The sequence below is a fragment of the Anarhichas minor genome, unplaced genomic scaffold (genome assembly GCF_050575085.1).
Source record: "Anarhichas minor isolate MPS153535 unplaced genomic scaffold, ASM5057508v1 ptg000041l, whole genome shotgun sequence".
NCBI classification, from domain to species: Eukaryota; Metazoa; Chordata; class Actinopteri; order Perciformes; family Anarhichadidae; genus Anarhichas; species Anarhichas minor.
The window spans coordinates 4215746-4243021 of record NW_027466487.1 but is presented as its reverse complement, the minus strand read 5'-3'; the positions used below and the strand labels follow the sequence as shown (position 1 = coordinate 4243021).

The window sequence follows — 27276 nt, the reverse complement described above, 5'->3', positions numbered from 1 at the left end:
AGGGGGGAGGACAGGAGAGACTGGGGAATTCTTTGATACTAGTGCTGAGACGATACTTTTTTTTTTTGATACCTCATATTGAGGAATATAAAAACTACAAAGTCCCAAACGCCCAAGTTAAAAAATCTTAAATGTCTCAACACATACACTGTATATATATATACATATCATATAAATGATATTAGCATAAAAGAGTCACTGTGCAAAAACATGAACATAATATAATTATACTTTAAGTAGACACAGGTGTATATACTCACATTAATGATGGCTGAACTGCATTCGACACTGAAGCAGAACTGAGCCATCGTTAACGTTATTGGTAACACCTGTTCTTTTCCTACTATGTGACGCTGCACACACTCTGTCCATCAGTAGAAATAGATAAACCACCTCTGTATATCAAGTCTAAGTAACTTATTACATCCAACAATCTATAATACGGTATTAACAGAACTGCAGCCCGGAGCAACATCATCAACGTCCAACGTATCTCCAAAATGTTGACTTTTTTATGAGGTCAGAAAAAGCAGGACTTTTTCAACTTTGCAACAATGCATTTTCCCACATAATCCAATGTATATTAAACAATTTTTCAGTTAAAATTTAACCTGTATTTGGGTGCTCTATGTTGAACAATAATGTTAGTTTTAGAAAATGAAAATAGTAGTTTAGCGTGCATGCCGGGGTTCAACAGCCACACACGTTTATAGCTTTATGTGTCTGACTAGTTGAACATCTATTTGTATTTTACTATTGTATCTGTATAGTATACCCTTCTGACAACCAGACTCACATTATGTTTATGTCTGACATCCTTGAGCAATAAAGTTGATTCTGAATGTTAATAGTTGATCAAAATTGGCAAAATTCTGATTCAAAGTGAGTGTGTATGTAGCTTTTGATGGAAGAAATAACACATTCTCTCTCTTACAAATTAAAAGTTCATAACAACTCAAGGGCACCCTAGCTCAGTTCAATACACCACCATGTTTTTCACTTGGTCTGGCATATGGTGGCTAATTCTAGCTAATATTAGCACACTGAGTCATTTCATCAACGTTTCGCCTCTTCTCTGCTAGCGCTACTGTTCCACTACTTTTCAGCATTGACCATTATCTCGTACTTGTCATCTGTGGCCCCGATGGCCCCTCTCCAGCAAAGGTTGCATGAGCCGTGTTTCCAGAAATATATTTGTGTGTGTATTTTGAAGTATCACATTGGAAACTTGCCTAATTCTCATTTCTTTTCTTGCGACATTTCAAAAGTTTGCTTAATTCACTTGGCGGTTGAATGGAAACACAATTGTCTCACGGTAACGGTCTGATTGAAGGAGAAGCTGAAGAGAGACATTTTGCAAGCATGTGTAGCTAGCTTTGCATATGTGCCAGTCTCAGTCGGTACCAAAAGAGAATTGAAGTTTGATTCCCACCTCCATCAAAGACAAAGAGGGGGGGGGGACATATGGAGATCAGACTCAGCAGCTTTGAAAGAAGGATGAACACACCGAAAAAGAGAAAAGCCAATAGAGTAAGACAGAAACGCAGATTGGACAGTGTGCCTGTGATAAGAAGAAAGACGAGACTCAATCGGATTGCTCGCATCTCAGGGTGCTCTATTCAGTGAGGGGCCATTTACACAGTCAATAGTAATGGATAGCACATGCCGTAGAAAAGACATGGCCTTCTTTATCTGCTTACATGTAGCACATGGCGACCACAAAAGCCCCAACTGTTGCATTGAAAATCCGTCCGACATACTCAATTCTCATCTTTTCTTTACAAATGGCAACTATTAGTCACCAACGAAGTTGAAGTGGCTCCACAGACAACAAAAGAGGGAGACGAAAGGAGGGAAAAGACACAGATGTTCATCAATACACCGGAGTGTGAGAAAGTTGTAAACACAGAGAAAGAAAGGCGGAGCTGAGGAGAGAAGAGAGGAGGAGAGTCGAAGGGGCTAAGGGGAAGGAAGAAAGTGTGGCGAAAAGCATTCAATAAACGCGTCTCTATAGTAACCAAGATGTAATTTGCTTGGTGAGAAAAAGAGAAAGATGGAGATTGAGGGGGAGTGATGGGGAGAGGGGAATAGAAAAGCATTTACCATCACCGCTTGAGTCCAGAGCTGTAATTACGGAACTGAGACGCAGCGAGAGAAGGGGAGGAAAAGAGCGAAGGTACACACAAGAAAAGAACCGCACACAATGTACTTTCACAAAAAGAAAAGGTGAGAATATAAAATACACACAACTACAGTGATGACCCCATCAAATTGGCACTGTTGCAAATAAGTGTAGTAGGCGTGCAGCGGAAAGGCAGAGGTGAAAAAAAACAGCTTCAGAAAGTACAAAAATGATGAAGATAAAAGGAAAAGAGAAAGTAGTGAAAAGGCTTCTTTTGTAAGGGATTGTGTCGGGGGAGTGAGTTCAAAAGATGGAATAGTCCTGGGTGATTATTAAGCCAAATAAAAGAAATGAACAACTCTCTGATTAACTGGAGTATTAACGCTGCAGGGACCACAGACAGAAATGCAGGGATGTAAAGAGAAGAAGAAGAGGATTTGGAGTAGAGCAAAAGTGAGGACGGGAAAGAGTGACAGGCGAGGACAAGATAACTTATGGGAAGCATAGTTCTCGTATGATGAGTGATAGACAGGCCAAGATGTGCATAAAACATGCAGGCATATGGCCGATCAAAATAGTAACAGACCAAAAATAGCGGGATTACAGAGGAGACGGAGAATGGGGCCAGTACCGCTCTGTGTGTGTGTGTGTGTGTGTGTGTGTGTGTGTGTGTGTGTGTGTGTATAGGGTAGTTGATTACAGCTCCGGCGAGTGGCCTGGTGTCAGCCTGTATATGTGGAGATAACAGGATTAAGAGGCTACTGACACTACTGTACAAAAGAGAGAGAGAGAGAGAGAGAAGAGGCAGTGATGGCGAGGAGAGCAACAGAGGAGGAACAGCTGGAGATGGAAAAGGGAAAAGGGACTTCAAGGAATATTACCCTTGAATTCTGAAAATGCCTTTGTCATATGACGTAAAACAATAAGTAATTATATCGTGGAAAATCAGTTACACAAATGGGTGATACACCTTGCTAAATGAGCTGCATGCTTCCAGAAAGGGAAAATATATGAATCATATGCTACGGCCTTTGCGGTCACCAGATCTCAACCCATTTGAAAACGCACATGTTGGACTGTGCTCTCCATCAACCAAACACTGATTGAGGAAATATCTTTTGGAAGAATAGTGTTTATTCCTCAAATCATTGAGGTTTGGGAGCCCAACACCTTACTAATACACTTTTTGTTTCGGGTCTTTTCTTTAGTTTGTCGCCTTCTGAATCTGTGTATGCACATGGGGGGGGAAAAAAAACCAGCTGAACATTGTTCAGATTTCATAACAACAAACAGCCCCGAAAATATGCAGAAAACTATAACAAGTTGACATATTCATGAATCATCTTTAGCTTGAAACGAGTGGGTTTTAAAAGGCCCTTAAAACATATTTTCTTAATCAGAGTCTCGAGGTATGTGGTCTTACGTAAACACCCAAAGAACGGTTAGCGGTTGTTTCACAAGAAAAAAGGTTCTGTGTTTGTGTTTTTGTCTGTGCGTTTCTCACAAGTCTGAAGTGGAAAGAGTTCAGATGGAAACATGTAATGTCGCATACTTGTTGACACTTCTCTGTTTTCTTATTTTGATAAGCTGTCAATCAAATCTGATCAAACACCCACACAGTTCGAATTAAACCTGTCAGAACTTAAATCATTGATGACCAATGCAATAGAGAAATAGTTATTATGTTCATGGGAATATTTTATGAACAAGTGATATAGGGGTTGAGGACAGAAAATGGTTGCTGAGATAAACTGTGCCAGGAGATGTGGGGGAAAACATATTTGACCAGTAATGAGAAGATCAATGAGAGGGAAGATTAGGATGATGGATAGAGATTGAAGAAAAAATATTTTGGAAAGAGTGCTGATAATGATGAATAGCAGACACACAGGAGTTGAAACAAATAGTAAAGAGGAGGAAGAGAGAGAGAGAGAGAGAGAGAGAGAGAGAGAGAGAGAGAGAGAGAGATGGCTTGAGGGTGAAGAGAAGCTGTAAAGTTGGTTCTAAGATTTCTTTTTCTGCTTGTTTAGTTAAAACGGCCATTAGCACGTGTGCAAAATCCATCAGCTTTGCAATCAACGCGGCTCTTAATTTAGTGCATCATATCTGTAGATTTCAATTGGCGCTCCCATGAGGTAGATGAGACCACTTTTCTCTCCAAATCCAATCTGAGTAAAGGGGGGAAACTGGTCAATTTATAGACGGAGACAGAAGAATTAGCTTCAGGGCCACTGAATACTTAAACTGTTATGTTCTGAAGACAATTCCAAATTGAAAGTTAGAAAGTTGTTCAGTGAGAAAGTGCGAGAATGAAATGAATTTTCACAAAGTACTATTAACCTCTGGCAAAATTGTAGGGTCTGTCTGGTCCTGTAGATCAATCAGAGAGAGAGAGAGAGAGAGAGAGAGAGAGAGAGAGAGAGAGAGAGAGAGAGAGAGAGACCCCTGTGGCGTAAGTTACTCCTCTGCGGTCCGCTCCACGTTTGCCGAGGGAGCGCTTGCTCACTAGGGACAAATTAGCCACACAGGAGCACTGAGGCATCATGGGAAATTAATGATCAGGACCTCCAGGAAGTGAGCTAATGAGTCCTAGTGCCAGACGCACATGTACACTATGAACCACACACACACACACACACACACAGGATAAAAGACAGAGAAAACACGAGAAGGAGGGGGCGTCCTGCAGAAGGGAAACAGCCAAACGTGCAGTTGCAGCAGCTATTAACACAAAGCTACCAATGTAACGTCGTCCGGATGAGTGATAGTGCTGGAACAATAGTAATCTCACACACACACACTTAAGATAATCAGATAATTAGAGAGGACCACCAGTGGCTTTCGCCCATGGAGGCGTAGTGTTTACTGTCACTACAACCTCCCCTGGGGCGTCTGACAACAACCAGGGAATTAATACTATCCCCACACACACACACACACACACACCTCATGCAACCAAGTGCAGTGGACCTAAATGTGGATATTGCAGAAGACAGTTACAGGGGCGATGTGGCTTCCCACTGTTTGATTATCTTGTGTGTTGGGTCCCTGAATGCACCATTTGACCATGTAACGTTGTCTTACTTGGAGATATAAAGTAGCCCAACTGGCCTACAAGCTAAATGAATGAAGAAGGAAGTGTGCTTGTTGAAATCTGTGAACCAGCTGCTCAAAGGCACCTCACTGCAGGAGCACCTATATGGGCAAACACCCTGCTACTGCTCAATCAATCTAAATTGTCTGTTGGAGCTTCTTGCGTGACATACGTTTAAATACGTTTTAGGAATTCGGCTCCAGGTGAGTCATGTCAAGGGGGAGCGGAGAGGACAGAGGGTCCCAGGCTTCCCTGAAAAACTGGAACAGTGACAGACTGTCTCCCCACACCAGTCGGCGCACCTCTCAAGGATTTAACCACTGCACTGCACACAGTACCACCACACCCTTGTCCACTGATTGGTCCGAAGTTTCCCCGGCGCCGCCCTCAGCTCAGCGGATCCGCCCTTTCGACGCTGCTCAGCCTGTTGCTGCCAAACCAGCTGGCATTGCCAATTGATATCCTGTCTCGTGACTATGTAATCGACACTCTAACCTTTACACTCAGGTTAGGTATATTTTATTACTTTTCAGAAAGAGATCAAGAGTTCATAACCACCATGCGGATCAACTCGGAGAAACTCTCAAGGAGACCTTTTCCCTGTGGAAGTTCACACCTCCCACTCTGCAGCCTGTGATTTAACCTGTTCTGGGGTTTTTTTGAGTGACTTTAATCAGTTTGCTTTAATGCATCATGCGAAACTGCAGCAGCGCATGACTTAGACGTTTGTTGATGAGTTGGTGAAGCTGCTGGGGAAAGTTTTTTTTTTTTTTTTTTTTTTTAACCGAGCTCCTCACCTGATTTGCACGCCACTCCCAGCCGGTGCAGAGCCTCTCCGCGGCCCCCGCGCGGCGCTCAGGATGGGGACACCGGGAGCGCTGCCTGCGTGGAAAGCCACGATTTTCTTCTTTAACTTAATCTCCGCTGCCGTGGCAAAAAGGCACGTCGTGTATTGGAATTCTACAAATGCAAGGTGAGGAAAACTGCGCTAAATGATGCTCACCTCCGGGACTTAAATGAGAAAAGTCTGTTGTTTTTAGCGGCTCTAATTAAGGATTCATGTGGAGAGCAAGAATGTGGTTCCTTTTTGCGTAGCTGGTTTGAACCTGCGCTGCCACGCTGTTGCACAACGGCCACAGTAATTCCTACTAAGTGAGTCAGACGTTTGTTGGTTTGCAGAGCCTCCGCTATGCGCCTTCACGTCCTCTGACTTGATGAAGAGTGCAGAGCTGGTATGATTACATGAAGCCTGCCCTCGCCCTAAAGCTATAGGCCTTGTCAGGTGTTTCACTGAGTGGCCTGATCTCACCTTTTTCCCGCAACTATCTTTATCATAATGACTACACTCTAACACCGGCTTTCACCTGTCCATTGGCTTTTGGAGTTGGTTATTATTCCACTTATAGAAAGCCAGAAGTAAGGGTATCTCATAAGTGTTTGTTCTAAATAGTGTGCTAGATAGCATTCTGAGGACACAGGTGTATATTAAAGTCTAAAGTGCTGCTGTGCATAAGCGAATATGTTGGATAATGGGAAGGTAGGTGTGTGTGTGTCAGTAAGAGAGTTGATTGGGGCCATTAGCGAGGCAGAGTTAGGCTCACCTGCTGCTCCAGGTGTTCCAGTCTGGCTAATTGAAGGGTTGGGGTGGGAGACCTGCACTGCCCAAAACAACACAGCCTCTCACTTGCTTATTTAGAGACTCTCGCTCTCTGCCGGGCCTGATTCCCTAAACACTGTTTTAGATGAATTACCTTTTTTAGTTAATAGCCGTTGGCCACCGAGACCACTCTTGTCAATGGCTGTTTTGTCTTGCATTTATGGATGCACAAACGTACAGAGATATGACTCCTGGGACGGATCATTTCCCCGAGGGCTCCTTTGTCAGATCTGCAGGACTCATCCTGGAGTCGGCCGAGGTTGCATCCGGTGTGTCCAAGCGGGTAAAACCCAGACCTGTAATTGGGATCCAACAGAAATGTGGTGGGGAGGAACGCCGAGGATTAGGAAGCACCTTCTTGTTCCCCTGGGATTCAGGGATGAATGGTCACAGTCTGTGGCAGGGCCACACAGTTGGCTGCAACACCACACAATCACAATGCCATCAGCATCATGGCGGAGGGTAACCCACTGTGGCAGACAATCACTCTCATCAGCAACACCACCCAATCACAAAGCTATCAGCGGAGCCGAGATGTTGCACCCGGTCCAGAATCCCCTGGGTTTACCACTAGGACTCTTTTTCATTCCTCTGCTCTCCTCTCTCCTCACTCTTCATTACCTCCCTTGTTACATCCAGCTCTCCTTTTCATTTACACCCCCCCCCCCCCCCCCCTTCCTCCTCCTTCACCCCCTTTATCTCTCACGACTCCCTCCTGCCCAGTGATGGATATTGGCGGTGTGATTAGTTGAGCCTCAGTCATTTTCCCATACCATATTTTCGATTAGCAGCCAGCCAGCCGGCCAGGTTGTCCTGAAGCCTGTAAATGTAGCCTGGCGAGGGGGGAAAAAAGCACAGGGACAGGAGAGCGATGCTTTTTTTGGCATGATGCCGCACTGCAGAGTCCGGGGTGCCAGTGATGCCCATGGCACTCTAGATCACAAAATCACCACATTTGGCTTTTTGTTTATTTGTCCACAATGTTGTCATGGTTTAAAGCTGCTCCAATCAGTATTCCCACATCAACAATAGACCAGAATACTATGTCTTATGTGAAAGTCTCTTGTAGTGACAAACCCAAAGTGAATTATTAGCTGACTCTGCAAGCATTTAGCATCTTTCAGCTCATTGTTTTGGTTTAAGAGCCAGCAACTTTACGGTTTAGATTCAGCCTCACCATTGTTCAAAGCGACATTGATCTCTCATAAAGCCACATGAGCAACCTGGTCGACAGCAAACGGCAGTTAGAGACTAGTAGAGCATTTAGCAGTTAAAGAGACGGATGTTTCCCTCAGAAGTCGGTGGAGAACAAAACAGCAAATATTGGTCATAGAAGAGAGTGAATTTTGAACAGGACTTGAGATGCTAATGTTGAACCGTGTCTGCTACGTCTGTAAATGGGCAACTGTTTGCTGCTAACACCATATACACGCTAATATGTCGATGTTGTGTTTTCCTAAATCGGTTAATGTAGGTTTATATATCATATTTTAAATTTATTGGAACACATTAGCGGACTGTTCTGTGTTCTCCGGTTGTTCAAACCTTCTTGGCAAATGTTGCAGATGTAGGAAACCCATTGTCTCTGACAAACGGAGAGAAGAGGAGCGAGCTTCCATCACAGCCATTACTCTAAAGGCTCAGCTCGTATATAACATAACCGGAGCTGGAGACCAAACCGGCACATCTTTAATACAGATGACAGAAGACATTCTCTGGCCATCACCTTTTCTTTCGACATCTAGATTTATGGTTTTAATGAAGCAGGGGCAGTCAAGTGGAGACTGAAGGGCCTTGTTGCTCTGCCCTTCGCTGGCTAATATGGCTGTAACAAAGGCTCACTGAAGCACTTTAACTGGCACACAATTATCACCCTCCAGATTGAAAAATGGAGCTTTGAAATGGGGAGCGAGAGAGTGACTGCAGGGTCAGCGTCGAACATCGTGGAATCAAGATGCTCTGGTCTGTTTCGTTGTGGGGCTCAAGAGGGTCGATTGCCCTTTTATGATTTTATGAACAGCGTTTACGATTGTTCTCGGTTTTATAACGGTGTTTCTCTCAGAGCGATAGTTCCTTATTAGAGGAGAAATTATTTTTTTTACTTCCTGGAGCAGTTATAACCGTGGCGCTCCAAGCTTGAGTGTGTGCTGACAGTATAGCTCAGCTCTCTCCTGAGTAGCAAGCTCAGACTAGTTTATTGGTATATTCAGCCCCCTCCTCTGAGCCGCGGTGTGCTTTAAAACCTGTTGGGCAAAATAAGTTGACCAGCCTTCTTGCTGATACAACAGTGTCTGCTTCTTGTGCCACATTCTTCCTCATACATTCACTCAAGATCTGTCAGCTAGTTTACACAGAGCAACACAACTTTAAGGGTTGAATTCCCTGTTTTTGTGCAAGAGATTGCTTGAAACAAGCTTTTATTATCAATATACGGGTTGCTTACACATCTGTAACAAGAATAAATGTCACCCGAACCTGAACTTTTAAAATCAGCTACTCCATTCCCCTGTCCTCAGACTTACCCTCGGTCTATGCTTGCACCTCTGCTATTGCCTTCCCTCTTCTCCGACATGGTAGGAGGCCAACTTGTTCCAACAGTTCCTCTGATCGCAGCTCCAAACTGTTGTTTCCAGACTCCTCTTTTCTTTGCAGAGTGGCGGATTATCTGGGTGTCAATTAGAGATACGTTTTTTTGGCCTTTTACAAAAAAAGAGATGCTGAACAATAAGGAATGTTGTAAACAATTTCTCTTACCCGTTTCCTTGTCTCTCGCTCACGTTGGAACTCGCTCACAAGTTTGGACACAGACCTTGAGAGCATTTACAGCGACACCAGAACCCTCTGAACTCTGTCTCTCTCTCTCCCCTCTACACAAGCTCAGGGCGAGCTCCAAGCCACTGAAGCATGTTTAAACGGTGCGTGAGGAGATGAATATTTGTATTGGTTTTCTGTGTCTTTATTGAAAGCGGCCCTCATAAGTCTTCCGTGTAATCTCTGCTCTGTTTATGCATCATTTCCCTTTGTGTGCACTCATGAATGATCTAGTTTAAATACCAAAGTAAATCACATTCTGCATGCCATACCTTCTCACACACACACACACACACACACACGCACAGTGTACAGTAAAGTGAAAGCAGACAGTGTTTGTAATCACGTCTTGTCAGAAGAGATGATTGCACTCCTAGACAGATTTATTTATTTTTCATTGTTTTTTGTATTATTTCGTCACCCGCCGATGTGTCCGCCTCTGTTGTGTGTGTGTGTGTGTGTGCATGCAAATGAATGTGTTCCTCATACTACCTGCTATCTCTCCTCACTGTGTCTGTCTCCGTACTAATCTCTGTCTTCCCCTGGTAAATGATTAACATGGAGAACCCGGCTGAACTATAATCAACAAACCCACAGTGAGGTAATTACCACTTTATTCCCCGTCCTGCTAACAAAGCAATCTCTCTCTCCCACCTCTCTGTTTCTCTCTCTCTCTCCTCATCTGTCATCTAACTGTATCGGTGTCTCCCTCCTTCTCTGCGTCAATGCCGATTGTCTCCCTCGCTGCTGTGCTGTGGTCTGTGTAGATCCAGAGATTGTGTACCTTATCTGTCTCCTGTAAATGTGCTTCGGCTTGTTTGTTTGTGGTGTTGAGTGTATTATCTGGAGGTAAACTGTGGATGTGTACACTCGAGCTTCTTCGTCTCTGTCGGAAAACAATGCGAGGCCGTGATTTTCAGTGATGTGTACGCCTGTGAATTGACATTGGACGACATTGTTGTCAGTTGAAGTTCATCTCAGTGGAACAATAGCTCTGTTAGAGGTGTGTGTGTGTGTGTGTGTGTGCGTGCGTGCGTGTTTGTGTGGGTTTGTGCACTGACCTGCTGGTTTGCATAAAAGGGCACTTTTAGTTTCCTCGAGAAGAGATGGAGTGTGATAACTTTCAGTTCTGGGGAAAACAAAACCCGGCAATGCACCAGGATGCCCAGCCCTATTAAAACACACGTGACGTTTTGTGATTCATGCTTTTATACAAGTTTTTTGAGATTTCTCTTCCGCTCACAGCAAGTAGTGCAAGTGGCTTTGACTGGAAAAACTCTAAATTCCGTCCGGCGGTGTGCGTCTGTGGGAACGTTTACCAACTGCTGTGCCGGCCTCTCGTCTAAATAGGTCATTGTTTAGTTTCCACTCGTTAGTCGATGTTGGGTGTGACTGAAATGTTACAGGGAAAAGGCGTGTTATTGCCTTTGGATGCTTGGGTTTTTTTTTTTTAAAGGTGGGGCATGCAGAATGAGTATTGTGCAACCATGTCTTATGCGCTAAAGTGTCACAAGGCCTCATTTTGTGAAGTATTACAGGTGTTACTTTACAGATATAGGTGACTGCTATCTGTGCGTATATCTGTGTGAAATCGGTAATCTTGCATTTGGCGGTTTAGTGTTATATTATACCCAAGAGTGAAACCAACATAAAAGTTTCACAACAAAAATAATCTCTGCAGCTGAATTGAAAGCAGAGACACACACACACACACACACACACACACACGTGCGCAGGAAGATTCAAGCACACTGTGTTGAAAATGAGGTTTCAGCAGAGGCCTAGCGGAGAGGATGTCTGTATTAAAATGGATCAGATAGTCACAGTGCAGCTTGGAGCCGTCGGAGCAGACATGGTGTACAAGCATGAAAGGACGGCCGCTCTCTCCTCCTGGTCGGGATATTTAGTCAATCGATACCAATTTAACACCCAGATATTATCGCCGGCTCCTCGCATTATCACCAGACTGCATATGGACCAATCTCTTTCCCAATTTCTCTCGCCCACACACTGCCCTGTTTCTCTGTGTACACACATACATCAATATTAGGTTGCATTAAGCTGTAATAAGTTGGATTGTACGAATGTGTCCAAGTGGCGTGGAAAACAGCTGTGGAATGAAATGAGGTTCAGTGTTGTCTGCCGCTCGATTGGCACAGCACAGCCTGGCTTTGGCACAAAATGGCTGCCGTGCGTGCGTGTGCGTGTGTGTGTGTGTGAAGAGGGTGGTTGTGGTGGTTAAGGGTTGTTGGTGAGCGCCAAGCGGGAGCGCATTCATTCATGGTGCACAAAGAGCTGGCATTGTTGTGGGTGTCGGGCCAACCCGGTATTTCTTTTTTTTTTTTTTTTTTTTAACATACAAAACAGCAATTAAATTGTAGCGTGTAAACTAAAAATGTGGGAAACACTATCGAGTCTGCTGGTTGTTTAGCCAATACATTCACACACACACTCATATGTGCACGCACAGACCGGCAAACACACGCTCTCAAGTACATATAACCTCACACAATGCTCTCCACTCAGCTCAGAAATTCTGCCAAGAGGCAACCTGGGAATTCCCAGAGACAGAAATTGAATTAGTATTGACCCAGGCAGAGCAAAAGGCTGTAGCAGGAGCCTGGATTATTGTACCATACAAGGTCCTCGCTGCCAGGAGGACATGAGACATGTTTGCCATCATACCTCAAGTCTTCAAAGCTGCTTAAGTCGCTCCCGAAAGCTTTTTACTGTGTTCACCAGTGCAATAGTTTTCCTTTATCTCAGTAGAACTTGTACCAAGTCCATGTTTTTGGATGTGAATATCTCTGTTACTCAACAAAAACCTGATGAAGCCTGCGAAGAAACACCATGTTCGCACAGTTGCACTTGTGATTTATATGAACGTATGAAGAATATTGATACGGCTCTCCCAGTGTGAGTCCTGTCGTTAGCAGCCAGGAAGGAAAGAACATCCATTTTCTCCAATTTCAAGAAAAACTCTCAAGGATATTGTCATGAATCTTTAAAAAAAAATCGGCTTTCCCGTCTTACACGCCACAGATTTGGAGACACAGTTCTAGGGTGTCCACGTGAGTGGCATACTTGTACAATTTTGGATTGTGTTTAAGACGCATATCTGTAAGCCTTAACGGATGCAGTATGTCACTGGGTTTAGCTAACAACTCAAGGAACCTGAACTCTTCTTTTTTCATAATTGTTCCAATGTAAGAAGAAGTAGCTTTAACTTTTTTTTTTTGTTATATGATGTATAATAATAATGTTTTTATTTTTTTATTAATCATACAAATTCTGTTACAGTCCTGTACTCACTGGAGGAAATGGAAGCATCCTTTGATAGGAAAAAGCAGAGAATACATATACACCCAATACAAAAATTCTCCTATTCTGCAAGTTTCATCCATTGATTAGTATTTAGCTCCTGTCATGTGAGCGAGCACACAAGTTGCCATGTGCTCGCGTCAGTACAGTGTGTCTGGACTGAGACGGTGTGCAGCCAGAAGCCACAGAGCAGAGATAAGAGCGGCTCTCTTCACACCAGAACAAACTTTATGGACTGATAAACCTGCTCGAAAGCACCGCTCATTTACACTTCATCGAGACATAACAAAGAGACACTTAAATAAAAATACTTGAAGGGGTGTGAACCTGTGTATGTGTGTATTTAGGGGGTGTATAACGTTTGTGTATCCCTATTTATGATTCTGCTCATCAGAATTACCTTCTCATAGAAAGAGCTTCAAGTAACACTTTTTGTCAGCTATATTCCCAGTTCCCTAAAAAACACCTTTCATCCTGCGCTTTGTGATTTCCAGAGGAGATGGATCACACGACATATGTGAAGATATTTTGCATCCGCTTTGTGATGGGAGACTTTTCCATGGTGGAACAGAAACTAATATTATTTTTGCCATTGCCTCCCAGAAGTATGGCACCACAGCCTACTTTCCAACCCCCAGTGATGTGAAACACACACACACACACATTCCTCTTCTCTTTCTTTTTGGGCTGGGATACACATACCACACACACACACACACACACACACCACATATGAATATACACGGTCCCTCTCCGATTCCTTTTTCTCGTTGGCCCCCAGAGATTATAGAAACATTAGACCTGCAGTGGAGGGAGCGAGGGATGGCGAATGCTTTAAGGAGAGGATGGTAGGGAAAGAGTCAACAGATTTCAACTCCCAAAACAGCTCGGGAAGGCCCCCAGGGATGGAGGGATGAGGTGAGAGGGAGAGAGGGAGAGAGAGGGAAGAAAGGATGTCAGCAGGAATTACTATCACTGTCGCAAGCAGGCATGAGGAGAAACCCCCCCCCCCCCCACACACACACACACACACACTCTGTGATGCAGGCTCGTATACAGGTGTGGTACAGAGACACGCACGCACTACCAATAGCACCATCGCCCTGCTGCACACACACTCGCACACGGCTGCATGGACTCTAGGGAGAGCCCGAGTAGGAATCGCACCCCATTTAGACCTGACACTGCTTTCTGGTGTGCTTGTGTGTGTGTGTGCGTGTTGACTAAGCATATTGTGTATGTTGTGAAATTACAGTAGAGTCTCTTTACCTGAGTAAGGACAAAAATATGAATGGAATGTGGTTTCATATGCTTATTCAAACATGCCTGTGCCCAGATTTTTTGAGGCTTGTTTTAAGATTGTGTGTGTGTGTGTGTGTGTGTGTGTGTGTGTGTGTGTGTGTGTGTGTGTGTGTGTGTGTGTGTGTGTGTGTGTGTGTGTGTGTGTGTGTGTGTGTGTGTGTGTGTGTGTGTGTGTGTGTGTGTGTGTGTGTGTGTGTGTGTGTGTGTGTGTGTGTGTGTGTGTGTGTGTGTGTGTGTGTGTGTGTGTGTGTGTGTGAGCATATTTGGATGTTATTTTTGTAGCAATAACCAGTACCACATGACTCCGGGTGTGCAGTAATGCGCAGCTTGATCTCCTGTCTCTTGATACTCTTGACAATTTTTTTCTCTCTGCTTCCTTGTTCTTTTTCTGCCCTTCCTCCTCTTTTTTTTATTTTTTTTATTTCCTTAACATTTTGTTCCAATCAAATCTTATATTTATAAGTTCAAGGAATGTGGACTTTTTTTTTTTTCTCCAGAATTAGTTCTTTGATCAACCTGCAGTTGTGCAGCTAGATGAGTGCAGTATGGTGCATATGTTATTGCTTTTGTGGGATACTAAGAGAGTGCAGTAGATGGTACGTGCTGACAGGCTGCTGACATGTTGGTATGCAGAGTCAGTACTGTACAAACACTACACCTACCTTTCTTTGGGACTAAATTGATTACATTTTGTCAGTTTATTTTTTACATATTTTTTTTAATGTAAACTCATTTTTTGATGAATTGCTGTCTGTCCCTGTCCAAAAGTATGCTTTATTGTATTCATCAGAAATGATCAGATGGCTGTAATTCACAGTCCGAGAGCATCCAGAGTAGTGGTGGTAATGTTGTGCTGAATGGAAGAGGGGAAATAGCCTTGTCCCAAATCTCCATAGCTGTGGCCTTGTAGCAGGGGAACTCATGAATCTCATTGCTCTCCTATTCAGCTGGAAATGGAGTTCTTGTACGCCGCGCGCTTCTCAAAACACTGGAGCAGAAGCTGCGTGTTTATGATTGTGGAATTAATCTGCATGTTCTCCCAAAATACACCCGGTGACAAATGCCTATAGTCATGAAAGTCAGAAAATCCCTTACTCACTACTTTTATTCATTTAAAGAGGTTTGCTGATGGATTTTCTTTCAGAACGGAAAATAGTTCGGAGCGGTTTTGTTCTTCATCAGGAGTAGATATATGAATATAAACAAGTGTGTTTTTTTTTTTGTGGCATTTGCTTACTTTGCAGTGGACTTTGTGTTCGTATGATGAAAAAACACTCGCCCACACACTCCTGCACTGTACACTACTGCCTGTCAATCAACTTCGGGTCATTGCGGTTCATTACCTAAAGTAGAGACCAGTCATTTTTAATCCCAAATTAATCAATTAATCCCACTCCAGCTTCAGGCTGTTGTTAGCACTATGTCAGACCGCCTCTCCTCTTGACCCTCACCACTTCTTTCCACTGTGCTCCTAAATCCAGCCCCCCCCCCCCCCCCCCCATCCAGTTATATCAGCCCAAATGCTAAAAGGATGAATTTAATTTCACACACTGCAAAGCAATGGATAAGCTAATGTACTGGAGCTAAATATGCTGTGTTGAGTTTATAAATACCACACATTCAGGAGCCTTAAAGCCAAATGGATGGATATTGTGAAAATGTCTCAATAGTTGTATTTCTAGTCACTTTTTTTCCCAGCTGATTGGTACTAGACATCAGTGTCCTATCTCTGGTGCGAATATGTGTTAATGTGTGTGAGGGCAGGGGGCAGGCAGGCGGGCGGGTGTGTGGCTGTGCGTGACTAGAACAGGACAAAGCTGGCTGCCTTGAGGGGGAGTAAGGGGGACCTTCCATTCCCCCGATGCATTGAGCGATATCAATCTTAACCGTTGTGACGGAGAAAGATGGAGAGGGAGAGAGGAGCATGGATCGGCTGCGAGGGGAGGGAGAGGGGGCCAGTTTAGGCTCCTGGGATTCCAAAGCAGTGACCGTGAAAGTGCTTAGATAAACAGAGAAAAAGACAGAGGAGGGAGGGTGGGCGAAGTGGGTGAAATGGTGGTGGAAGAAGCAACGGAGGGAAGACAGGACGTGAAAGGTGTAGGATTCGTTGACAGGGGGAGGAAATGAGACCTGCTGAAGATGGGGTGAGAGAAAGCACATGGGAGTGAGACCAAGTATAGAAGTTTTGAAATAAGTTCACCAGGAGTCAGAGGGACGGAAAGCGGCCAGCGTACTCTATTTACTCCTCTGCTCTAGTGCCTCTCCAATCTCTTTCTCTCCATCTTCTCCTTTCCTCTCCTTCCCTCTGTTTAAATAATTCAGGCCTGTTGGTTGTATTAGGGCAGCTTTCCTTGTGTGTCTTAACTGTGTGTGTGTGTGTGTGACTGACTGACTGAAAGGCAGCTCCAGCCCTCCAATTGGCCATTCCTTCACTAACAACCAGCAAAATAATCAGACAGAGGGAAAGCGAGGGAGAACGCACACCTGGGATGAATCGTATGTTGCCTATCCAGCACTGACCTTCACGTCATGGAGAGAGACAAACAGAGTGTGAGAATGGAGAGGAAAGAGTGTCTACGGCATCAGAAGTGTGACCCACTTAGTAAATGATGGATTCTCAAAGCCAAGTCTGATTTATTGGCTGTGTGTGTGTGTGTGTGTGTGTGTGTGTGTGTGTGTGTGTGTGTGTGTGTGTGTGTGTGTGTGTGTGTGTGTGTGTGTGTGTGTGTGTGTGTGTGTGTGTGTGTGTGTGTGTGTGTGTGTGTGTGTGTGTGTGTGTGTGTGTGTGTGTGTGTGTGTGTGTGTGTGTGTGTTAATGGGTGTTGCTCGCATGTCTTCCTTAACCCACTTACACAGGTGGGCCTTGCTGAGAGACCTGAGACGCAAGTGTAGTTAAGTATAGTTAATATAATAGATGAGGTTGTAGACAAGAGATAAGAACATGAAATAACTTTTTAAAAGAAGTGTATTAAAAACAGTTTATTATGTGTCGCATTGAAACGGCACTTTACTGATGTATCATGATTACAAACACTGCTACAAAGATTTCATCATATTTTACCCAACAAGAAAAAAGTGTGATTTGACGGGGAAACAAAAATTCAAGACAACATGCAGACGCAGACAAAGACAGACAAGCGGCACCGAACACAGGACCAAAAGCCAACTTAAGGTTGCAACTAATGATTCTTTTTATTAGCGATTAATCTGATTTAATTCTTTGGTGTGTAAAATGTCCCAGAGCTCAAGGTGACACGTTTTTACAATATTCATTTAACATGTATCATCTGAAATCCCAAATATTCTTTAATCTATGATGATGTAAAAAAAGAGAAAGGATTCAAATCTTCATATTTAAGAAGCTGTACGAGTTTCTCCGTCCATCGACCGCTTGAAACCTGCAGATACACTGTATGATTGACATCCACAGTCTAAAGCCGGTTGCCAAATAATTTTTTCTAATCGATGGGAAAAAGATTGTCCGGTTCCCCCTCAGCCGTACATCACCTGCCCCGTTGGCGTGAACCCAATGTGACCGACCTTTTGTGTTATTTACTTCAAAGTTAACATTAATTTGACAACACCCTTTATTTAGCTCGACTCATCTGCTCTGACACTACGGCGAAGTTGGCACACAAACCTGAGATAAATGATGTTGACGCGGTGGATCAGCCCAGCTGCCACTTTGTAGCAATACGCTTTTGATAGATTTCAGAAATAGTTTGAATCATGGCTTTTTGTGTCCACCCATCATCGCTGTCACTGTCTCCCTCGCCCCGTCCGTCAGTGTCTGAGCGGTGAGGTACTGTAGCTATATTCGGGTTCATGTATCCGAGCCTGGCACCTGTACAGATCAGCCCTGTATTTACGCTGCAGCTCCATTTAGACTGCAGAAACATGGAGAGCACTCATTACTCTGAGGTTTAGGCTGTCCGACAGAGGGATGCAGGAAAAAAGACGAATGGAGCGAAGGATGCATGGGTGGGGCCTTGGTTTGGCACCAATCCCGGCTCCGGATTGGTTGTTGTCCTGGCAACAGCACGTCTGACCTTATTTACCCCTTCGCCGTACGTATGCTGTGCGCTTTCCTCGTCGCTCTTCTCGGCTTGAGAGCGAAAACTCTTCTTCTTGTGCCCTTTTTTTCCCCCTTCACACTCTTACGAGAGTGGCCGCCTCCACGCAGAGCAGGTGAGAGAGTCAAGTCAGAACACTTACAGCTGCTGCCGTGCTGGTGGGCACGGGGAGGCAACAATTCCAGTGTTTTTTGGTCAAACGGCGAAAAAAAGAAAATCGAGCCGTAGACTGCGAGACTGCACTCTTGTCCATTTATATTGTGGACAGTAATTTCATACCTCCCCAGAAAAGTCGCTGGAAAGCTTATTTGAGGATCGGACTCGGACCACACATGGAGAGCGGTGCCTATGCATGACAGAGCTCCGCCACAAAGGGGGGGCGATGGTTTCCGTAGACCTGCAGCCGTATCAAAATGGTTCCGATGGATTGGTTTCCATACTGATGGGTCCTGTGGGCCCAAATCGTGCAATTTTCCTCAGCTCTGACGGCCGTAGCCATACATCCTGTTGTGCTGCTGAGTCCCACAAAATGGACACACATACACACACACACACACACACACACACACACACACACAGAGGAGGACCTATGCCCTAACAGGCAGAAAATAGGGTCTGTCTTTACCTGAGGCTGAGAATCCCTCAGGGCCTGAAGCAGCAGGTGTGCGTGTTTGTGGGGACGTGAGGCAGCCTGCTGATCCACACACTTTGAATGCCCGGTGCCTCCTGGTCATTTAATGGAGCCTGCATGGCAAGAAAGGTGCAATCACTTCATCCGGGCTACACACATACACCAACAGCCATAGTCGCCAACGCTTATGTGCCAAATTCGTATTGATATACGATGCTTTGCAATGCGTTTGTGCACTTGTGCTCTTATCCTTCTACCCTTATGAGGGCAGAGGCATTAAGTTTGTCTAATGGCACAGAGCTCCCCCTAGGGACGTGTTAAGCAGAAGCCAGCAAGATCTTAATGCACGTTATTACGACGCGTGTGCTCAGAACTTTCACGTAAAGAAAAAGCACACACTGAAGAGGATGGAGACGAAAGAGGGGAAAAAATAGGAAGGAAGTTCACATACCGTCCACATTTGGAGATTAGGAGTCATAGAAAATAAAGCAAATGGTCTGGTGTGGCAGGGATATGTACTTCCTGCTGACCTTGAAGGAAACACACTCACACACACTCACATAGGCATACTAAACAGGAAAGAGTGGAGAGCAACAGCTTGTTCCCCTTAAGTCCCTCTTTCCTCTCGGTGAGGAGCGGTTGATCGCCTTCTTTGGCCCCAGTTCGATGACACTGAGAGGCGGGGTCTGCAGAGCGTTGAGGTTGGAGGGGGGATTTTTCTGCCAGCTGGGATGGCGGGGGGGGGGGCCCCAGATGGTCAGAGGTGGGGGGTGAAGTCCTTGTTTGTGCGCGTTGAGGGGAGTAAGCACCAGGTTAGACACAACATTGGTGTTTAGGCTGCGGACACAGCATGGCTTTGTGTGGGTGTGGAGGGAGGGAGGGGGGGGGGGGGGGTGGGACGCACAGCTCATAGAGGGTAGGGGGGGGTTGTCCTGATTCTGCTCTGTTTTACATCCACACAGAGAAAGATCAAGCAAGAGAGAGGAAATGGGAAACAAAACATTCTTGGAAATGGTGCAGTAGCACGTAGATGAGCTCTCTCTCGTTGCCTGAATCGTGGCTGAAGCACTGCAGGTGTATGGTTCCTTTCCTTTCTTCCTCTGAAGAAAGGAAAGCCTGTGGAGCAGGAGGTCACTGAGGCTTTGGAGACATCAAGAGTGAATGTTCTCTCGTTAGTTCTGCCTTGTTACCTCTTTCCTCCTGTACTGTCTTTGGGCTCTTTTTGTCATAAACTTCTTTCATACTTTCCATCAATTACTCCCCAACAGTACAGCAATGTCTGGTTTTATTCATCCAGATGTGTTGGTGTTTAGGTGCGTACATGTTTCTACAGTCCCTCTCTAGTCAGACTTGTGTTGAGATATGTTTGCACACAATTCTTTGTGATTTAGTTACCGGATGCCACCAGAAAGTGGCACAGCAGCAATCGTTCGTAGGTCTCCACCAAACAACGATTCCCTTGGATTTTTGATGATTGCAGAAAGTAATCTCTGTGGCAAACACAAGTTCATGATACTAACACGTTTTGTTCAGCAAGAAAATCTTCACAAATTAACAAATTTTATCTTCACAAAAGAACTACACCACGGTCTGGTGAGCGTGAGTATACACAGTGAAGCTGTGAAGATGGATTTGTCGTCTCATTTAACCACTTGTTATTAACCGCCTTCTTTAAGGCACGTAAAAGCTTTAAAAGTGGTGTATCTACTGTTGTATTGTACTCATTAAAATACCACAGACCTTATGTTTGGCATCAAACCAAAAACCCATTAAAACCAATAAATTGACTTTCATTGTTGCTGTAGGACTCATTCCTGCAGCATTATCTATGAATACAGGTTGAAGTTGGTCAACTCAGCAGTGCAACATTTTGTGTCAAAATTCACCAGAATTAAACTGATTTACTTTGTCTCAGCAAAGCAAATCCACTGACCGCAGCAATTCCTTTTGAATTTATAGATTTTACAAAACACAACCGTGACACCCACAATCAGTATGTCCACGTTGTTTTATTCATTGCGATTAATGACTCGCCTGACGGCTACTCATCTGTCATCACCTCATAAATCCCACCCAAATCTGAAATAAACAAAAACACCATTTCCCAAAGTCATCCTCCCGCTTCACCACCAGAAGTGTAACTGCAGCCAGCATAGCGGCTAAAGCTGCGTCACGCTATGCCCAGCCGAGGCCCAGTGACCACAGCGTGCTGTGCCCAGTCAGCGTAGCAAGCAGAGTTGGCGATCGCCCTGCTGGGATCGACCACGGAAGAACTGAGGCTCCACCAAGCCTTTCGCTCTCCCGTCGTCACTACAGGGAACCAACACACTTTTACTGTGGGCTTGTTATCGTTCCATCACGAGCGTGAAAGTGTTTATTAAAGCTACAGTATCTACAGTATACATTCATTTGGAATGCATGGTGCAGTGTGAGCATGTCATTAGCATTTTTCATTGTCGTGGAATGTTAGTACCCACCATGTTCATGTGCAGTACATGCGTTAAGTGCCCAAGTGTGTTCAGTATGCATAGTACGCAGCTGCTCTGCGTGATGGAGTATCTGCTCTGTATTCCTGAAGCCGTGTTGTGGGATTGTTGCGCCTTTTAATTATTCTCTCATATTAAAGGATCAAAGGTCTCTGCCACAGTCAACCCCCTGCATTTCATTATAGCTGCACACACACACACACACACACACACACACACGTGTGTGCGCACACTCCTTAACATGGGCACACTTTGGGAGGACATTGGTTATGTGCAATTTTTGAACTTTAAATGCGAGTTCCTGCAATTATAAAAGAGTTAAATGTTCGCCTTTTCAAGTTCTCCATTGAAGCGCCCAGCATGTTGTGTTTGATTCGGCCGCTCGGTGAGAGTTTTCTTTATCAACCAAGAGCTTGCACCAGTCCTCAGAAGGGTGTCACCGATCACCCTCTGGCATGAGGGATGGAGCATGTTTTATTCTCCTAAAGTACTTTCATGTCTGTGTGCACATTCACGCCTACATGTGCTTAAATACACAAGTGTGTGAGTGCCACTCTGTGTCTTTGCCCTCTCCCCTTTTGCTCCAGCACTGGACCAAACCAATCCTCTCCTCCGCTTCCAGAGGATTCTCCTGCTGATAGGCTGCTCCAGCACTGCACCCACAGCCCTTTGGTGCTCCCATGATGCCCCTGTGCTGTCACCACTCTGCTGCGTGGTGGCTGGCAGGAGGGGAGGATGCTGGGTGTAATTAGGGCGTACCCAAGCCTACCAGGGCAAGAGAGAGAGAGAGAGGGAACGGGGAGGAAGGAAGGAAGGGAAGAGGATCGAAAGAGGGCTGACAGTTTGACATCAGTAGAGCACACCGTCTCTGTAATTGCTGGCGTGCATATGGCGCAGGCCAAGGTTGGAGGCTTGTGGGAGGAAGAGGGGGTAACGTTGGATAGAGAGGAGTCAGAAATAGGAGGGAGAGCAGGGTGAGATGCAGCCTCTGAAGCAATGGGGGAAGAGTGCACGACATCCAAAGTGGGGGAAGAGATCGAGGAGAGGAAGGGGGTGAGGAGGAATGCAGATCAGGTGGTGGGGGGGCAGTGCAGATGAAGTTTCAGGTGAATGACATGTATAACAGGGAATGCAGCATGTTGACATAGCACATGTCTATTATTACATACACATTGCCAATACGCGCACACACTGGCGCACTTCCACAGCTGGTGCACCGAAGTGAACATTTCTCTGCCTCGCTGAAGCCTCAGAAAGCACCACAGGTAGTACGAAGAGTAAGTGTGTGTGTGTGCGTGTGCGTGTGTGTGCACTTACGCCTACACTGGCTTATCTGCTTTTGTGTTCCCTTAACCAGACAATCAAGTCCCTTTGTTCGGCTGTAATTAGCACACACAGGTAATAGAGCTATCGGGACGAGGCCGCACACTCACACACACACAGAGGGGATATTGATCAGCGGAGAGTGTGTGTGTCCTGAGCGAGGGATCCAGATCGATGGTGTCCTGTCGTGTTGATAGATCGCCAATTCTGTGCGCTAGCTATTGAGCAGGAAGCAGCTTTTGGTGAGACCTGCCTCCAGGGTCTCACCTGCATCCCCACGATACACACACTTGTCTGCTCCATTATCTCACTCAGAAATATGCACCATGGCTCCCACATTCAGCTTCGAGGTTAACAGAAAAACTTGGATGTCTATTACATTTGTAGCCGTGCCATAACACCCCGTTTCTCTCTGATGGTCCCTCGTCATTTCTCCCCTCACTGCTCCATCCATCTTTCACACCCTCCGCTGACTTGCTGGACCATCTCAGTCTCCTGCTTCCTGTCATGTCTTATCTGTTTCATTTTACTGTTTTGTCATCTCTGTCTCCTCCTCCTTTCTGCATCCATTCCTCTTCTCATTTGTTCTTTGGGCCTCTTCTCTGTCCGCCTACTTAGCTTAAGACTACTCTGCAGTCCACCGCCTTCATCCCCTCCCCATTTTTTCTTTTCTTTTCTCCCATGTTCTCGTTCACTGACTCCCAGCACTCCCTTCCTCTCTCCTCCGCTCTGTCACCCCTCTAAAAAGACTCCCACTGATGGACCTGAACCTTCTGCCCAAGCCAAATTCTGCCCCTCATTCTTTCCTCCTGCACTCCATGCGAAGAGGAGCCCAATTAAAGTCCGTCTCTTCTCTTTCTTCCACTCCGTTGTTCTCCTCTCTGTGTGTCTCCACTCTCTGGGGTCGCTAATTAAAACGCTTCACTTTCTTTTCTCTTTACGCCACTTCTACGCCACACACTCTTTTTTTCACCTGTTCATCCAATTTTCCTCTTATTTTAGCTTTCTTCATTTTTGGTGTGTTCCGTCTCTCTGCCCTAACCTGTCTCAACAGCTCTGTTGTCGTCGGTCTCTCCATCTGTCTTCCTCTGGGTCTCATGTCACTTCATCACTCACATTCCTTCCCTTCATTTGTCACACATTTCTCTCCTCATTTAGTGTTTCTGCTTTGTCTTTTCATGCCGTTATGATTCATACAAAGTCTTGTGATTTCTTTCTTCCTGTTGAATTTGTCCTACATGGGTTTCCCTCAATCTTTCTCACGTCTTCTCTTGCCCCATATTAGCTCGTACACGGGTAGCTCTTTATACTGCAGCTGACAGGAAGTCAGAAACTACAGTCTAAAGGAGCATGCATTATGCAGCTCTTCTGTTCTAATGATGCTGTCTTGTCCAGAGTTGTTGTTATGCCTAAAGCCAGTCAACCTTGACAGAAGACGTGCATGCACATGCACAACCACATAGGTTTGTACACGCCTGTGTATATTTGTGCTGTGCAGTGGGAGAGTGAAGTTTATTTTACACTCAACTCCCCTCAGTGGTCTCAATTAGCATATGAAGGATTGTTTTTCTCGCTCAACACCGCTCCCTTGCTGGTCTGGAAGTAAAATGCACTCGTATCATTGATATACATCGAATTGTAAAACATTCTTTTTAAGACCTGCACAACTTTGCTTTATCACTCTGTGTAATCGTTATGTGTAATATTGATGAACTATCCATCTGCTGTAACTATCCACGTTCCTTCGGGCACAAAGGAGTTATGGAATACCTGTCATCTGTCTTCTTTCTCTCTCTCTCCCTGTTTAATCACCACCTCCCCTTCCCCTTCAGTCATGTATTACTCTGTACTCTATAATCGTTAAGTGAAATATTAATGTTGTTGTCGTTCTTCCTTCCAGGTTAACAGAAGGAGATCTGTCCATCCAGGTGAATCTGAATGACTACCTAGACATTATTTGCCCACACTACCCCGACAAGTGGACCCAGGGCCCCGGGCAGCCGGAGACGCTGGCCCTCTACCTGGTGGGAGAGGCCTCTTTCCAGGGCTGTGTGGAGACCAGAGGGGCCATCAAGAGGTGGGAGTGTAACACCCCCCATGCTGTGTTTGGACCAGTATGCTTTACTGAGAAGATCCAAAGATTCACCCCCTTCTCGCTGGGGTTTGAGTTCCTGCCAGGGCGCCACTACTACTACAGCTGTGAGTAGAGGATGTGTGTCCATACAAAAGCTGACACAAAATAAGTTTCTGGTTTAATCGGGACTCGTTTCGGTTGGTAAGGGCTGCAAAATAATTATGTGGACTATAAAAGGAATCTATTAATTATCTATGAAATATCAAAAATTGGAAAAAATGTTCATCACAATTTCCTAAAAACCAAAGATGACGTCTTCAAGAGTCTTGTTTTGTGCAACAGGAGAAATAAATAAGGCAAAGAAAAGTGTCTTATCCTTTCAACTAAGAAGCTGAAAAAATGACTTCAATCCCTTAAAAACTTGGATTAGGATCTTAAGTATTCCACATTAAAGGAACAGTGTGTAGCCTTTAGGGTGATCTATTGCCAGACATGGAATATAATAAAGAAGTATGTTTTCTTTAGTGTACAATCACCTGAAAACCGTGTTTTTGTTACCGTAGAATCATCCGTCTATCTACATATGGACCGGGTCCTCTTCACGGAACCGGCTGCCATGTTTCTACAGTAGCCCAGAACGGACAAACCAAACACTGGCTCGAGATAGCACCAATCACGATTTCACGTTTTCGTGTCGGCCACCGTAATTCTCCTTCACATTTTCTTCACACTAACTTTAAATGTTCATGACTCAACAAGCAAAAATCTACGTTCAAGCTTTGAAAACGGCGAGCATTTCATAACATCGCATCCTTTGGTAGCCCTAACTACAAGTTCAACACTAAAGACTCACATAATCTGCTTCATCAGGACTTCTTATTGCTAATAGTCACTAATTGATTCGTAGTTGCAAATTCATTTCCTGTCATATCTCAGACAGCGGTTCAATACATGGCTAAAGATTTGCCTTTTTAATATGCAAAGAGCGTTATCAGGTACTGTCTTGTGAAAAACGTTGATTCATTCTATTTCTATTCACAAAAAGAGATACGATTTTAACATTTCATTATTAGACTCTGACACCTGTGTTGGAGGAAGTGTGGCGGACAGGAAGCCCGAGATGTTGAAAGAATTCAAAGATTGAGTGTGTTTCACGAGGCTTTGAGCGTCTGCAAACTGCAGCTTATAGCATTAATGTTTTCCATAAATTCACGCTGCATGACAATAATTTGATGTTTTCTTAAACCTGTAGGCTGTTAAACAATTTTAGTGATGGTATCTTCTTTCCCCATTACACTCCCCTCACTCACTTATCTCAAACCACTGGAGGGAGAAAAGGGAGGGAAAGATGGGAGATTTTAAAAGGTGGCTGTAAAATCAGTTGACAAATTCTGGTGTCAGTCCAACCAAAAGGAGTAGGACATGAAACAAGGCAGAGAATGAAAGAGTCAAAGTGAACGCATGGTATGGAAGGGTGACAACAAAGAGACACAGGGGCCGCGCAGTGTAGGAGGAAGAAATGGAGATCAATACGGGACGACAGTGAGGAGGGGGGGGGGAAGGCAGGCAGACGGAGGTAGAGAAGCGTGGAGGAGTGACAGAGGGAGAGAGAGCAAAAGATGGACACAGTCTGACAGTGGCGGGGGGGGGGGGGACGAGAGGGTCCGGATGAGAGGAATCCACATTGGAGAGAGAAAAGGGAGAGCAACAAAAGCGACGGAGAAAAGGGATGGATGAGACGAAGAGAAAGAAAGAAAGAATCTTTACATAAATTACTGTTGCGGTCCAAGGGACAATGGAGCATTGTGAGTGCATGAGAGAGTGCTTCCACCCACACACACACACACATGTGTATATATGTACACACACTGAGCTATTGTGGTTGTTCAGGCCCGTTCAGAGAAAAGCAACAATGGCTGTCCCCCCCCTCCCTGGTCGGGCCACATTGGGCTCACAGAGATTGTGTGTGTTTTGTCCACATCAAAGATAAGGCGTAAACTTGGTCCAAATGTCTGGCTCTGGGCTCTGTGTGCTGAATGGGCCCGCAGCACTGGAGACAGTATAATGGCATTAGCCTGGGAGAACAGTACAATAGTATTAGAAACACTAATGGCATTAGTTGGCTCAGTCTGAGCTGGGCTCAGCCCCTCTCTACAGCTCCCACAGACACTGTCAACCCACTGTCTCTGGGTCGCTGCCTGACCTGCTGACCTGCTGACCAACAACCGCTGGTTCTCTATTTCTGTTCCCTAGAAAACAGGAAACACCTCAACATCCTCTGACGGTCCGCAGCTCTGAGCATGGAACCATTCTAGGGGGATCGTTTCCAGGGGACGCCTAAAACTGAAGAATGCAGTAGTAATTAGCCAAAGGCACGAAATT

At 45.0% G+C, this 27276-nt stretch overlaps 1 protein-coding gene across 1 annotated transcript in view; it reads left to right on the top strand.

Annotated features, from left to right (window-relative positions):
• Nucleotides 1-5545: 5545 nt before the first annotated feature.
• The window catches only part of efna4 (ephrin A4), a 29413-nt gene continuing 7682 nt past the window's right edge, over nt 5546-27276 (top strand). The window contains exons 1-2 of the mRNA XM_076109458.1: nt 5546-6189; nt 24721-25019. Of these exons, the coding sequence (XP_075965573.1) occupies nt 6077-6189; nt 24721-25019 (412 nt within the window). The 5' untranslated portion in view covers nt 5546-6076. The remainder of the gene's footprint in view (nt 6190-24720; nt 25020-27276) is intronic.